At 67.2% G+C, this 13,240-nt stretch overlaps 5 protein-coding genes across 5 annotated transcripts in view; all 5 read left to right on the top strand.

The window, feature by feature from the left end:
* Positions 1-1,871, top strand: part of EMIHUDRAFT_429869 (hypothetical protein) — a gene marked incomplete at its 5' end in the record, with an annotated part of 3,041 nt that extends 1,170 nt beyond the window's left edge. Inside the window, 2 exons of the mRNA XM_005782084.1 lie at positions 390-788; positions 1,116-1,871. Coding sequence (XP_005782141.1) covers positions 390-788; positions 1,116-1,730 — 1,014 coding nt within the window. The 3' untranslated portion in view covers positions 1,731-1,871. The remainder of the gene's footprint in view (positions 1-389; positions 789-1,115) is intronic.
* Positions 1,872-2,004: 133 nt separating this feature from the next.
* On the top strand, positions 2,005-7,101 carry EMIHUDRAFT_233615 (hypothetical protein; the record flags this gene model as incomplete). Its single annotated transcript, XM_005782085.1, has 10 exons — positions 2,005-2,424; positions 2,557-2,820; positions 2,992-3,924; positions 4,051-4,206; positions 4,306-4,327; positions 4,400-4,822; positions 5,044-5,094; positions 5,229-6,146; positions 6,185-6,553; positions 7,061-7,101. 10 exons carry the CDS (start codon positions 2,005-2,007, stop codon positions 7,099-7,101), a joined length of 3,597 nt encoding a protein of 1,198 aa, XP_005782142.1.
* Positions 7,102-8,194: 1,093 nt separating this feature from the next.
* Positions 8,195-8,521, top strand: EMIHUDRAFT_233617 (hypothetical protein; the record flags this gene model as incomplete). The annotated part of the gene is made up of 1 exon (XM_005782086.1): positions 8,195-8,521. One exon carries the CDS (start codon positions 8,195-8,197, stop codon positions 8,519-8,521), a length of 327 nt encoding a protein of 108 aa, XP_005782143.1.
* A 404-nt stretch (positions 8,522-8,925) lies between these two features.
* On the top strand, positions 8,926-10,831 carry EMIHUDRAFT_456729 (hypothetical protein). Its single transcript, XM_005782087.1, has 9 exons — positions 8,926-8,940; positions 9,024-9,400; positions 9,483-9,544; positions 9,617-9,669; positions 9,741-9,780; positions 9,908-9,982; positions 10,057-10,149; positions 10,220-10,302; positions 10,494-10,831. The coding sequence occupies exons 1-9, from the start codon at positions 8,937-8,939 to the stop codon at positions 10,694-10,696; spliced, it is 990 nt and encodes a 329-aa protein (XP_005782144.1). The 5' UTR covers positions 8,926-8,936; the 3' UTR covers positions 10,697-10,831.
* A 1,042-nt stretch (positions 10,832-11,873) lies between these two features.
* EMIHUDRAFT_233619 (hypothetical protein) lies at positions 11,874-12,548 on the top strand (the record flags this gene model as incomplete). Its single annotated transcript, XM_005782088.1, has 1 exon — positions 11,874-12,548. One exon carries the CDS (start codon positions 11,874-11,876, stop codon positions 12,546-12,548), a length of 675 nt encoding a protein of 224 aa, XP_005782145.1.
* Positions 12,549-13,240: the final 692 nt, after the last annotated feature.

Below are 13,240 nucleotides of genomic sequence, written 5' to 3' on the forward strand. Positions count from 1 at the left end.
ATGCTGCGCGAGTGCGAGACGTCCTGCGCTGCACGGGTGCGCGACATGAAGACGGTCAGCCGCATCGCCGCGTGCGCCGCGTGGAAGCTGTCTGGGGCTTGCGGGGCGTCCGCCGCTTTCATGGCGCGCGTCTGCTCCGGCACGTGCGACGGCGCGGCCGCGCCTGCGCCGGCCGATCCTCCGGCCGGCGGGGTGGCGCAAGTGCACGCCGACGACCTGAGCAGACAGCAGGGCACCGCTGCCGGCGAGGCAGGCGAGGGCGGCGAGGGCGAGCCGGCTGAGGCGGAGGGCGGCGCGGCGGCGCAGCTGGGGGTGCGCGGCTCGTGGCGCCCGGCTCTGGCTCCTTCTTCCACCGCCTCACCGCCCGCCGCCCGTGACTGCTGCAGGAGGGCTCGTATCGGCCGGGGCCGTATCAGCTGGACGACGGCACCGCGCTCGACGAGCAGGGCTTCCAGGCGCTCGCCAAGTCGAAGGCGGGCGTGATGGTCAACTTCTTCGCGCCGTGGTGCTTCTGGTCGCAGAAGCTCGTGCCGGCGTGGGAGGCGGTCGGGCGGCGGCTGCACGCGCGCGCCTACTCGCAGTCGTTTGCGTTTGTCCGCGTCGACTGCACGTCTGCAAAGGGGCGCGACCTGTGCCGCTCGCACTCCATCCACGCGTTCCCGACGGTGCGGACCTACCGCGGGAGCGTGCACGCCTTTGAGCCGTACGAGTACGGCCGCGAGGAGAACGTCATCTGGCTGCACATGGTCAAGATCGCGGCCGAGGTGGTGGTGCAGCGGATGCACGACGTGCCCGCCGCCGAGCGGGAGGGGTTCGCCGAGCAGATCACGCACATCTCGGCGGACCTCAAGGCGGCGATGGAGCGGCGGCGGGAGGGGCTCGACGAGGACTGGTCCGAGGACGCGCTCGGGCCCGAGGAGGAGGTGGCGGAGGACCGCGAGCTGCTCGCGCAGATCGACGACGCGGCCTCGTCCATCCTCGCCGCAAAGGGGGTCGACATCAGCCACATCCTGCGCCACGCGAGGGAGGCGGGCTCCGAGGGCGCCGAGGCGCGCGCCGTGCGCGACGCCTCGTCGGACCACGTCCTGGCGCTGCTGGCCGACGGCGCCAAGCAGCCGTCGCCGCTCGACGAGGACGGCTCGCCGCTCGAGATGTGGGAGGAGGAGGCCGGGCACGAGGGGTGCAACCTGTTTGGCTACGTCGAGGTCTCGCGCGCGCCGGGCACCATCCACCTCGCGCCGCACTCGAGCCGCCACTCGTTCGACTTTTCGCACGTCAACACGTCGCACCACATCGACCACCTCTCCTTCGGCCTCGAGCTCGGCGCCATCGAGCGGCGCGGGCTGCCGCCCGACGTGCGCAAGCACCTGCTCTCGCTCGACGGGCGCGCCTTCACCGCCGCGACGGCGCACCTCACGCAGGAGCACCACGTCAACATCGTCCCGACGCGATACCAGCCCGCCGGCTCCGTCGCGCACGTCGAGACGTACCAGTTCACCGCCACCTCCCACGCGCGCACCAAGGACACGCTGCCTTCGCTGCTCATCTCGTACGACGTCTCGCCCATCCAGGTCAACATCGCCGAGAGGCGCCAGCCCACCTCGGAGCTCGTCCTCTCCTTTTGCGCAATCATCGGTGGCGTCGTCGCCGTCTTTGGCATCATCGACGGCATGCTGTACACCGGCTCCGCCGTCGTGCGGCAAAAGCTCTCCGCAGGCAAGCTGCACTGAGAAGGCGGCCCGCCGGAGGAAGAGTCGAGCGAGCCGGCCAGGGGCTCGCGCCGGCTCGAGCGAAGGCAGCCGTGCACAGGGCAGCGGACGATGGATCGGTGAGCTCTGGGAGAGCGCTGTGACGAAGATCTTGTTTCCCGAGCAGGTGTATGTTTTTTTTGCTTGGCGGGAACGCCGAATTTGGTTCCCCACAAAAACCGTCCAAACCCCCCGCTGCCAGCCGGTGCCGTTGCCGCCGCCTTCGCCGCCGACGCCGCCTCTCCCTCCTCCTGCCATGGCAGCGCCTGCCGTGGCTGCGCCTGCAGTGGCTGCTCAAAGCGACGACATGTGGGAGACGGCGGGGCACCCTTGGCTCGGCGTGCGAGTCGCGCGCCAGTTTGGCAAGCGCTGTGCACTCGGGACAATCGTCGCGTGGGCGCCGGCGGACGAGGCGGAGGGCGATCCAGCGCTCTGGCGAGCAGAGCACGACGACGGTGATGGGGAGGACCTGGAGGAGCACGAGGTCAGCGAGGCAGTGGCGCTCTACAAGGAGCACCCTGCGGCGGTCCGTTTCGAGGAGCGGGTGGCCAAGGGCGAGGAGAAGGCGGCGCGCGCGGCAGCCAAGGCGGAGAGGGAAGCTGCGCGAGCCGCCGCCAAGGCTGCGAAAGAGGCGGCCAAGGCCGCCAAGCAGGCCGAACGGGACGCCAAGGCGGCTGTCCGTGCGGAGGAGGAGGCGGCGAGGGCAGCCGCAAAGGCGGAGCGGGAGGCGGCGAGGGCGGCTAGGGAGGCGGCCAAGGCGGCCAAGGCGGCGGAAGCAAAGGAGAAGGAGAACGCCAAGCCGCCAAAGGCGCCGCGGCGCCCGCGATCGGCGTACGAGTGCTACGCGGCCTCTGAGCGGCCAGCGGCGGCGACGGCAAACCCAGGGCTGCAGGCGCCGGATGTGACGAAGCTGCTCGCGGCGACGTGGAAGGGCATGAGCGACGAGGAGCGAGCTCCCTTCGCAGCCGCGGCGGAGGCGGACACGGCGCGGCACGATGCCGAGTGGGCCGAGTTTGAGAGGCTGTGCTTTGCGTGTGGGCTCGACCCGATCGAGGCGAGGGAGCAGCACAAGGTGAAGAAGACTTCCGCCGCCGCCGCCGCCGCCGCCACCGCCGCCACCACCACGGGTGCCGCCGCCGCGGATGCCCCCGCCTTCCCCACGGACGCTGCCGCCCCTCCCGCCGCCTCGTCGTCTGCCGCCGCCTCGACATCGGCTGCTGGATGCAGCTCGGCGGTGACAGAGGCGGTGGGGAAGAAGCACAAGGACGGCGAGCCGCTTCGGCAGCTGACGCTGCCCTTTGCGCCGTTGCGGGCGAGTGGCAGCAAGCGCCCCGCTCCCGATGGCGACGACGGCGGCGGCGGCGGCAAGGTGGCCCGGATTTCCACCGAGTGGTCGGATCGCGCGCTTGCGGCGATGCGGCTGCGAGAGGCCCTCAAGGTTGCCGACGCCGCGATCGCCGACGAGCCGCCGCATGCCGCATGCCCTGCGGCGGGCCGTCCCGACCCGTTCCACCTGCTGCCGCCGTGCGGATGGGTCGACGGCGGCCCCGCCGTCTGCGCCGCCGACGTGCTGGCGGCGTGGGACTTCTTCCAGACGCTCGGCGAGGGCGTGCTCAAGGTCTCGCCCTTCTCGGCGGCCGAGCTCAGCCAGGCGCTCACCCACCCCGGCGAGCCGCTCCTCCTCACCGAGGCGTCGGTGGCGCTGCTGCGGCTGCTTCTGGACCACTCCGCGCAGCTCGCCTCGGGCCAGGTGCCGCCGCCGGTCGACACGCGGGTCGTTGCGTCCACGCTCCAGCAACTGCCGCCGTCGGGGGTCGTCACGCGGACCAACTGGCCCGAGGTGCTCCGCTGCGTGGGCTGGCTGCTGCCAGAGTTCCACGGCGACCCCGCGTGCGAGGCGGCGCTGCTGGCGCTACAGGACTGCACGTACGCAGCGCTGCCTGGCGCCGAGCGGCTCGCGCTCTTCCGCGCACTCTGCGACGCGTGCCTCTCGACGGAGCCCGTGCGGGCCGCGCTGCGGGAGCGCGCCGAGAGGCACGCAGAGCTGTCCAAGCAGCACCGCGAGCTGCAGGCCGGCCTGACCAAGCAGCTCAAGGAGGCCATCGGCGCCATCGCGACGCCCGCCGACACGTCCTCGAAATTCGCGCTTGTCTTTCCGGCGATCGCAGCGCCGTCGGTCACCGTCCAGCACATGCCCGGCGAGGGCGGCGGCGACGGCGTCGGCGGCGGCGGCGGCGGCGGCGACGGCGGCGGCGGCGAGGGCGCGGTGGCCGTCGGCGAGGGCGCGGACGGGAGTGCGGAGCGAAAGCGGCTGCGTGCGGCGGCGACGGAGGCGCTGCTCGGCGCCATCGAGCGCCGCTCGGTGAGCGGCCTCGAGGCGGCCATCGCGGCTGCTGTCGAGGCGGGGCACCAGGGCGAGCTAGCGGGCGGGCGGCTCTGGTGCACCTCCGAGCTGAAGGTGAGAGGAGAGAGGAGAGAGGAGAGAGGAGAGAGCGGCAGTTGATGCTCGCGGCACTCGAAGTGGCCGCGCGGTACTTGATCATCGACTCGTCCATAGGCGGCGCGCGCGCTGCTGGCTGGTGAGAGCGGGAGGATCTCGTGCGATCTCGTGCGATCTCGGGGGATCTCAGGGTATTCCGCTGATTGGGTAGGCGAGAGTGTTCGCTTGGCCAAGGTCGAGTGCACGCGGGAGAAGGACGCCAAGTCGCTCGAGGCCTTCGCTGGTCGTACCGCACCTCCAAAGTACCGAACCAATCGATGGTTCACTCTCGTGGTCGGTATGGTACAGGCGGTCCGCGGGCTCGTGCAGGACCTGCTCAGCTGTCCGGTTCGATCCGAACCCCTCGGCGTCGATGAGTCGGGGCGGCGCTATTGGGCTTTCGCCAGTGACCCCGGCCGGCTCTGGGTGGAGGCGCCGGCCGGGGCGGCGTGGGGGTGGGCGGCTTACATGTCGGCCGCTGCTGTCAAGGCTGTGATCCGGTCGCTCAGAGCGCAGAGCGACCTCAGGCGTGCCCTGGAGCTGCGGCTTCCGCTCCTCACAGGCATGCCTGATGCCGCCGCCGTGGGCGGCGGAGGTGGCGGGAGCGAGGAGGAGCTGGTCGCGGACCAGGAGCTCTCGAGCCTCAAGGTGTCGGAGCTACGGGAGCGGCTCAAGGAGCGAGGCCTCTCGATGCAGGGACGACATGAGCAGCTGGTCGAGCGGCTGGCCCACGCCATGGGAGGCGGCAGCTGGCTCTCCTCATATCTCGCAACATCTTGCAATATCTCGCAATATCTCGCAATATCTCCCCACTAGGCGGCGGCTGGCTCTCCTCCGGCCACGAGCTGCTCGGCTCTCGCGTCGCGCGTGCCTTTGGAAGGAGGGTGGCGCTGGGCAGCGTGACTAAGTACCTGCCTGCGGACGAGAGCGAGGGCGACCCCGCGCTCTTCCAGCTTATATCTCCCCCTATATCCCCATATCTCCCCACATCTCCCCACTAGGCGACCCCGCGCTCTTCCGGCTGGTGCACGACGACGGCGACGAGGAGGACCTCGAGGAGGACGAGGTTGTGCAGGGGAAAAGCCTCTACGCCGAGCACCCAGCCGCACGCCGGTTCGAGGAGAAGGCCGCCAAGGCGCGCGAGGCCGAGGAGGCCGCCACATCGGTCGAGCTCGAGGGCTGGCGGCTGGAGGGGCATGCGCTCGTGCGGCGGCGCGTCGCCCGCAGCTTCGACGAGGGCGGCCACACGCTCGGCCTCATCACGCGCTGGCTGCCTGCGGACGAGGCCTCGGGCGACGGCGCGCTCTTCCACGCCGTGCACGACGACGGGGACGAAGAGGATTTGGAGGAGGACGAGGCGGCCGAGGCGGCGGCGCTCCTCGAGGCCCTTGGTGCCGAAGCGAGGGCGGCTGCGGCGGAGTGCGCGCGCACGCGGCTGGTGCAGCCCAAGTATGAGAATAAGCAGCTCAAGAAGGGGGAGCGCGCCGAGGCGGGCCACTTGGGCGTCGAGGGAGCGCGCGCCGAGATCGGTGCGCTCGAGCAGGCGCTGCTCCCCGGCCTGCGGGCGGCGGGCTCGAGGTGGGTGGCGCCCAAGGCGCGGATCCGCGTGCGCTGGCTGCAAAGCCTCGACGAAGCCGAGCGCGCCTCCGAGCTCGCCGCGTCCCTCGTGGAGCTCGAGCAGCACTTGCGCGAGTTGCAGAGCGCCGCCGACGTCTCGGAGCGCAAGCCGTGGCGGAGCGATGCCCACGAGTGGCTCGGCCGCAGCGTGCGGCGCTTCTTTTGGCTCAAGTCGGAGCAGCGCTGGCTGTGCACAGACGCGTCGGTCGGCTCGTGGCTCCCAGCCGAAGGCAGCGACGTCGCGCTCTGGCACGTGACGCACGATGACGGCGACCGAAGCTCATTGAGGTCAGGAGGATTCTGTGAGCGTTGTCTTCACACCGGGCAGTCGTGAAATCAGGCGATGAGGAGGACCTGGAGGAGCACGAGGTGGCGATCGCGCTCGAGCACTACAGCGAGGGGCGCGCCGAGCCCCTGCCGTCGGAGGCGGGCGCTCTCAAGGCGGCTGCCGAGGACGAGGACGAGGACGACGAGGCCGGCGGCGGCGAGGCGAGGGAGGAGAGCGGCGGCGACGGGAAGGACTCCCCGACGCTCTGGAGGTCGGCGGAGGCGCGGGGGCGCTGGCTCTCGGCGCTCGCAGGCGCCCGCACGCCTGAGGTGGTCGCCCTCTGCGCCACTTCGTTGCGCGCGCACACCGGCCGCTACGCACCGCTCCTCACCAAGCACGGCGAGGCGACGAAGCGCGAGGCGGCGTTCGCTCTCACGGAGGGTTTCTACCACGCGGCCGCGTTTGGCAGCAAGCGCGCGCGGCGGGCGTGAGCGCGCGGGGACCGCGGCGCCGGGGGCGTGGCAGGCAGCGACGAGGCTCGCGCACTCCGCGGCCGCTCCTACCTTCGTTAGTACGGTCCGAGTGAGCGGTTCGGGAGGACCCGCGCCCTCTTTTTGCTCTGTGTTTGTATGTACATTGCGGTGCGCAGCGATCAATCTGTCTGAGTGTGTCGCACTCGTGGCGCGCGTTTGTGAGCATTGAGGTGTGCTAGAGAACCCCCACCTCTCGGTCTCGTGTCTATGTACAGTGGGTCTGTGACCTCATCGTGCCGCCAGAGGTATTATTGTCCCGCGCTACTCCTGTCTCCTCGCTCCATTCACACGCATCACACGCACCCGGCGCGGATAAAGCATAAATACACCCCATGAAGCATGATCACTGATAACCCCCCCCCGAAGGGGATAGCCGGGGGCTAACGGCTATGAAAAGTACTGACGTATGATATAGCCGCGCTTCTCAGTGCTCTCTCCGGTCAAAACAAGAAGTAAAAACCATTCGCGCCGGAGCGCGGAGGGCGAGACTAGCCCGCAATCCCGCAATGTTCTTCACACTTCACCTTCCCAAAACTAACTTACTAACCCGATTTTGAAGATCGCCTCCTCCGTCTTGAACTTGGATGTTGTTGTTGACTGAAAGGCCCAGCGAATGTCAGTCGCGCTGCAGCTCGCGGCGGCGGATGAGATTGCGACACTCGAGAGGGTGAAGCTTCTGTGGGCCTCTTCCGGCCGGACGACCGAGCTTTGTTTGCGTTGCCCTACAGTCTCAGCTCCCTATAGTCTCAGCTAGGTCACTTGTAGTCTCAGCTAGCTGAGACTAAATAGGGCAATGGGGCAAAAGCTGAGACTTAAGGGCAAAGCAAACAATCCACTTGACGCCCTCTTGACCTGTCTATGGTAGCCGGCTTCACTTTCGAGCTCGTGCCAACCAAGCACACCCTCCACCTCGCTTCTACCCGGCCGGAGTGGGGCGCCAACGCCAACAATGGCACCGTGCGCGGTATCCAGGTGCAACTGATGACGACGCGGTTTCACATCACGATGCATGCGGTACTCCACGAGCTGGCACACCACCCCTCACGAGTGCAGCACGGCGGCACCGCTTGCGTTGTGGCCTTGCCTTACCGCACCTGCCCCAACGATTTGAACGAGCACTGTCCTGGCCGGCCGCTTCTGGTCATGGAGCAGTACACAGACGCCGAGTTGCAGCTTTCCAAGCGCCCGCTCTGCCCTACGCTCTGGGGCTGCGACGCAGACCGCCGGCTGATTCTGCTGACAGCCAGCCGCCCGCTCTTCTTCCGCAAGAGCTGCATGCGCTCCGCGTCGGTCGATGGCGTCCTCATGGTTCCGTATATGTCTCACGTGCGCTCTGCTGCCATTGCCGCCGCGGCCCTCCCTCGAACAGTGCGCGTCGCCTACTTTGCGTCCGCATACGGCCACGGCGCCGCACGGAAAAACGGCTTCGACAAGTGGCGCCGAGCACTTGGCACTGCATGCGATAAGATCGAGAAAAACTACTGCCGAGCTGGCTGCCGCTGCGAGTGAGCTCGGCGAGACCACTGCGTGTGGATACGGCTGGCCGGTCATGAATGGTCGGAACGCCGCGGACGCAGTCGAGTTATACGCTGCGTCGGTCTTTTGCCTCATGCCCCCCGGGGACACGATTGTGCGCGGCGCGATCGCGGACGCGCTTTCCGTTGGCTGCATCCCCGTCTTCTTACATCCGGCGCAGCAACACATCTGGCCGAGCCACTGGGACGGCAAGCGTGCAAGCGTCCTTTTCGACTGGAGCGCCTGGATGGACGACAAGATGGGTAACGTCGCAGTTGAGATTGAGCTCGCGGGAGAGCTCGCGGAAGACATTGAGCTCGCGGATGCTGGCCGGCGGGCGCAGAGAAGGCGGCGCAACTAAAAGCCTGGGGGTGAGCGTGGGCGCGCCGCGGCCTACGGGCAACTGGTCACCGTCCATGGGCACGTCCATGGGCGTGGATGTGTTCCGGGGGCTATTGCGGGTCCCCGCGCATCACGTGCGTGAGTTGCAGCGTGCGGTCGCGGACGCCGCGCCGAGGGTGATCTACCGCGGCGACCGCTTGCCCACAGACACGATGTCCAGCCCCGACGCGGTGGACATGCTCGTGCGCGCATTTGACGCGCATGCCAGTGCGCAGCAGCTATCTAGCAAGATAGCAGAAAGAGACTAAAGCACTTGGAGCACTTGGAGTGCACGAAATAGCGTGCTTCCTCTTGATCACAGCGGTTTGCGCTCCAATTTTCTCGCGAGGCTCCTCCCCCTGGGCCCGGCGGCCCTAGGCCGCGATACTACTTCCATGGGTGCCGCCAGCATTCCGCTGCTCGTGACCCATGCCTGCCTCCCTCCCGACACTGATCCCGACGCGGTTGTGTGCTCCCGACAGGCAAGCCTCCGCGCGACAATCCCAAGCGCCGGCGCGGCGGCGCTGCCGCCGCCGGCGCTGGCGACGCCTTTGCTGGAGCACAACCGCGTGGCAAGCGCGCCACCGAGAGCTTGCGCCAGGCCGGCCAGGCGCGGTTCGAAGGGCTGCTGCAGTCCAAGGTCGACCTGCACGCCGGAATCGTCCGCGGTGTCGAGTCGCGGCCGTTTGGCGTGATGGGGCCTCGCATGCGCTACCTCCGGCGAGACAGCGTCGCCTACGCAGCGGCGAGGGTGCTCTGGCTCCTGCTCAGCGCCGGCCTGCTCGCCTCGCTGGGCCTCTTCACGCTGCCGACCAGCGCGTGCCACCTTGGCTGGCTGCTCATGTTCGGCCTCGACCTGGTGCAGCCTCTAACTCTACCCCAACCCCAACCCGAAGGCAAACTACTACTACGTACACCGAACAACAAACTACACCGCACAGGTGTCCAGTATCCTCCGCCTCACCGGCCTCTCCGAGCGTCTCGAGCCGCCTCTCCTCTTCTGGCTCCGTCCGCCCTGAACGGCTCCCCGCTGATGAATTCATTGATCAACTAATGAATCGATACTGACCAGCAGGCTCCTACCCCCCCTGCACGGGTACATGTGGTGCCTGGTCGCTCTCATCGCCGGCGCCATCTTCTTTGTCGCCTCGTCCCAGCTGCTGTGCACGGCGGCTCTTCACGCCTCCCGCTGTGAACAGGCGCTCCGAGCGCCGTCACGCCGTCGGCACTGCACGAGCGGTGCGACGCCCACAACCAATAAACATAGAACAGAGAAGAGCAAACGTCCAACTCATATGGCTCGCTCGGCTTCGACGACTGCTCTCAGACATCAGTTATCAACTAGTTGATCATTGGTTACTGACAGGTATGGCTCGCTCGGCTTCGACCCCTCGCTCGGCCTGCTGCGGCTCGGCTCCGCCGCTGCGCTGCTCGTGCCACCGTGCGCGTGCTGCCCCTGTGCGGTATTGGCATGACTAGTGTGGCTATTGGTGCGGGTCTGGCTACGACTGCTAGGTGCGCGCTGCTCCTGTGCGGCTTCGCGGAGCGGCTGTACTTGGTGGCCGCCTTTGACGACATGCGCTGCCAGCTGCTGTGGTGGCACCGCAGGCGCTCTACGTCGTGTGAAGCCCAACTAATGCCATTCCTCCATTGCACTCATTCATCAGCGGCACCGCAGGCTCTACGTCGTGTGGGCTCTCCTCTCGCCGCTCGTCCCCCTCGCGCTGTGGACTTTTGCCCTCGCGCCGGGCGTGGCCACAGGTGACCCCCTCCCCCACCCCCAACCGCCACCACCACCACCACCACCACACACACCGCTCGTCCACGCGCATCTGGGCCTTGCAACTGCGCCGGGCCCCCTGTCTTTGGACGTGGGGTCGCGAGGGTTGCCTGGCCCTTGCCCCACCACCTTGAGTGTGTGGAGAAGTTTACCTCACCTTGCATCGCCACAGACTTGCCGAGCTGGACGAACCGCGCCACCGCCATCGCCGTCGCCGCCGCCGTCGCGGCGAACGCGCCCGTGTACCGGTTCGCGCGCCACAAGGCGCACGAGTGGCACGCGGGCTTTGGGGCGGTGCGGTGGCTGGAGAGCGGGCGAGGGTGGGTCCTGTGGTCGGTCGACCCGCGGGCGCACCAACCGGACCGGGACGATTGAGAACCAGAGAGACGCTCGTGCTGGCTGGGTCCTGGGAGGTGGGAGCTTGGGGACACACGCTCCCGGGGAGTGCCCGCACGCGGAGGCCAACGCCCCCGCTAGCACATATTCTTCTCTTGGTCAAAACAAGAAAGCAAAAATCGTCTCGCGCCGTCCGCCGAGAGCCGCCAAACAAACAAAAACGTGTTAGAGTTGTTTGGTATTGCTAAAAATCTCTCTCTCTCTCCCAAACAAAGGCCAAAGCGAGGAGCGGGTGCGGGGGTGGGGGGTGGGGGGCGGTGGGGCAGTGGCCAGTGCGTTAGGCTGAACAAGCTTTTCCTCTCGCACCCCGTCTCTTTTCCTTTCCTTTTTTCTCTACAGCACCCTCTCTTTTCCTCTCTATTTTCCCGGGGAAACCATCAAATTTTCCGGGCTCTGAGCCGAGTCTGAGGCTGGTTTGGGCCCAAAATCACTCGAGCAAAATCAGCCAAAACGGCAAAATACCGGGTATTTTGCGGGTATACCTGGAAACCCCCGGGTATACCTGGAAAATACCCTGCGACCGCCTGGGTATCGTGCCGATTTCCTCAATTTTGCGTCAGATTTTGCCCCAGACCAGCTCTCAGACTCAGGGAAACTCGCGAGTTTCCCGAGGGAAACTCGAGAGAAACAGAATGGAGCACCAAACACCCTCTGTTTCCCCTGGAAATTTCCGGAAACGCAAAGTGCTGGGGACCCTCTGTTTTCCTTTTTGTTTGCCGGAAAAGCTTGTGCAGGCCAACCAGTGCGGCCGCACACGTGCCAGACCTGCCACAGTGCGGCGCGCGCTGCAGCTGGGAGACTTGCGCAGGTGGAAACTTAAGCTTTATATTTTTTCTTCCTGCGTTAGCTTTGACGAAAATTTTCTCCATTTATTCTTTCGTGCCAGTGTGCTGTGAGAGAGGCTTGTTCTCAAGAATTCTTTTGCGCACCTGTGTCGAGCCTGTCTGTGTGAGAGAGAGTTGGAGCACTTGGTTGTTTTGTTTAAATTCTTTTGAGTCGCTTAGGCGGCTCCGGTGGTGAGCCGGTGTGTGTGCCAGTCCGCGCCAGTCCGCGCCCTTGTCGTGCCAGTGTGCTGTGAGAGACGCGATTTTAAGAATTCTTTTGCGCAGTCCTCTCCTCCGCCACTTGCGGGCTCCCTCGCCAGACACGCCCAGGCATGTCCGCAGCGTCCTCCTCCCTCCGATCGGCGACGAACGTGTACTCGCCAGAGACCTTCACCGCCGCGGATGCCTCGAGCCTCGCCCAGCTCATGGGCAGCGGCTCGCTCGGTGGGCTCGAGCGGCTCGACCTCTCGGGCAAAAAGCTAGGAGCCGAGGCGCTGCGGCCGGTTGTCGACGCGCTCGGCGACGGCGCGCTGCCGTGGCTGCGCCACCTCAACATTGGCGGCAACAAGCTCGGCGACGGCATAGAACAGCTCGCCGCCGCGCTCAAAGCGCAGATGCCTAGGATCAACTGCGTGCTGGGGTCGCTCGAGTCGCTGCACACCGCAACAAACGAGCTCACCAACGACGGCGTCATCGCGCTGACATCGGCGCTCGCGCTCGGTGCGCTTCCGTGGCTCAAGGTGCTGGGGCTCGGCGGGAACAAGATTGACGACCGTGCCGTCGAGTCCCTCGTGGAGAGCGGGAGCGCGGGGACCTTCAAGACGCTCGAGGGGCTCGGGCTCGACAACGTCGGCATCACCGCCGACGGGGTCACCACGATGGCGGCGGGCCTGCGCGACGGCGCCTTCCCCTCCCTGCGGCGGCTGAGCCTCTCTCGGCTGCACGAGCAGCACGCCGACATCAAGGCCGCAGCGGAGGAGCGGAGAGTCCACCTTGGCTTCTACTAAAAAACAAAGAAGAAGAGTTTCATCGAGTAAAAATGGAGCACCTGTGCTTCGCGCGTGCATACGCGATACCAAAGGAGGGTCTTGTTTCAGCATACTTTTGCACTGGATGCAAAAACCGAGGGCTCGGCCACGCCGGCTCGCTCTCCGCCCACCGCGTCGGGCGACGCCAGCCTGCCGCCCTCCGGGGCCTTCTTCCGCTTCCTCCAACTCGCGTCGATGGTCGGCTGCGGCGGCGCGGCCGCGGGCGACGCGGGCGGGGGCGCGCTCGCAACGGCGTCGGCCGAAGCGCATCGTAACTCGCGCGCGAACTGCTCGACAGACGCGGTTAGCCAAGGCACGGCGGCGAGACGGGCCTCGAGGTGGAAGCGGACAGCATCGAGCGCCGCCTGCAGCGCCGCATGCTGGCCCGCGTCCATTCCGTCGACGAGGCCGCCGGCAAAATCGATGCTGTCACCAGAGGAGGCGGTCGTCGGAGGAGAGCGCGACACGGTCGCCCGTGGTGCGAGGCGGAGCAGCAGCTCGGCCAGAAGCGGCCTACGGCGCAGCATCAGGACTGCGTCACGAGGGGCCGCCGCCCGGCCGTGTCGCCTTTCAGGGAGACGCGCGCGCCCGGTCAGGAACAGAGGCCGACAGAGCAGAGGACGCCAGCCGCGGGCGAGGTGGCCGCGCGAGGCACCGTCCGAGGCCGCCGC

The sequence above is a fragment of the Emiliania huxleyi genome, assembly GCF_000372725.1.
Source record: "Emiliania huxleyi CCMP1516 chromosome Unknown EMIHUscaffold_193, whole genome shotgun sequence".
NCBI classification, from domain to species: domain Eukaryota; phylum Haptophyta; order Isochrysidales; family Noelaerhabdaceae; genus Emiliania; species Emiliania huxleyi.

Excerpts from the sequence above, each read along its gene's own strand:
- EMIHUDRAFT_456729 (XM_005782087.1), top strand. Across the intron at positions 9,545-9,616 it reads GAGCCGCCTCTCCTCTTCTG|GCTCCTACCCCCCCTGCACG; the intron begins GCTCCGTCCGCC and ends ACTGACCAGCAG. Across the intron at positions 9,781-9,907 it reads CCGTCGGCACTGCACGAGCG|GTATGGCTCGCTCGGCTTCG; the intron begins GTGCGACGCCCA and ends GGTTACTGACAG.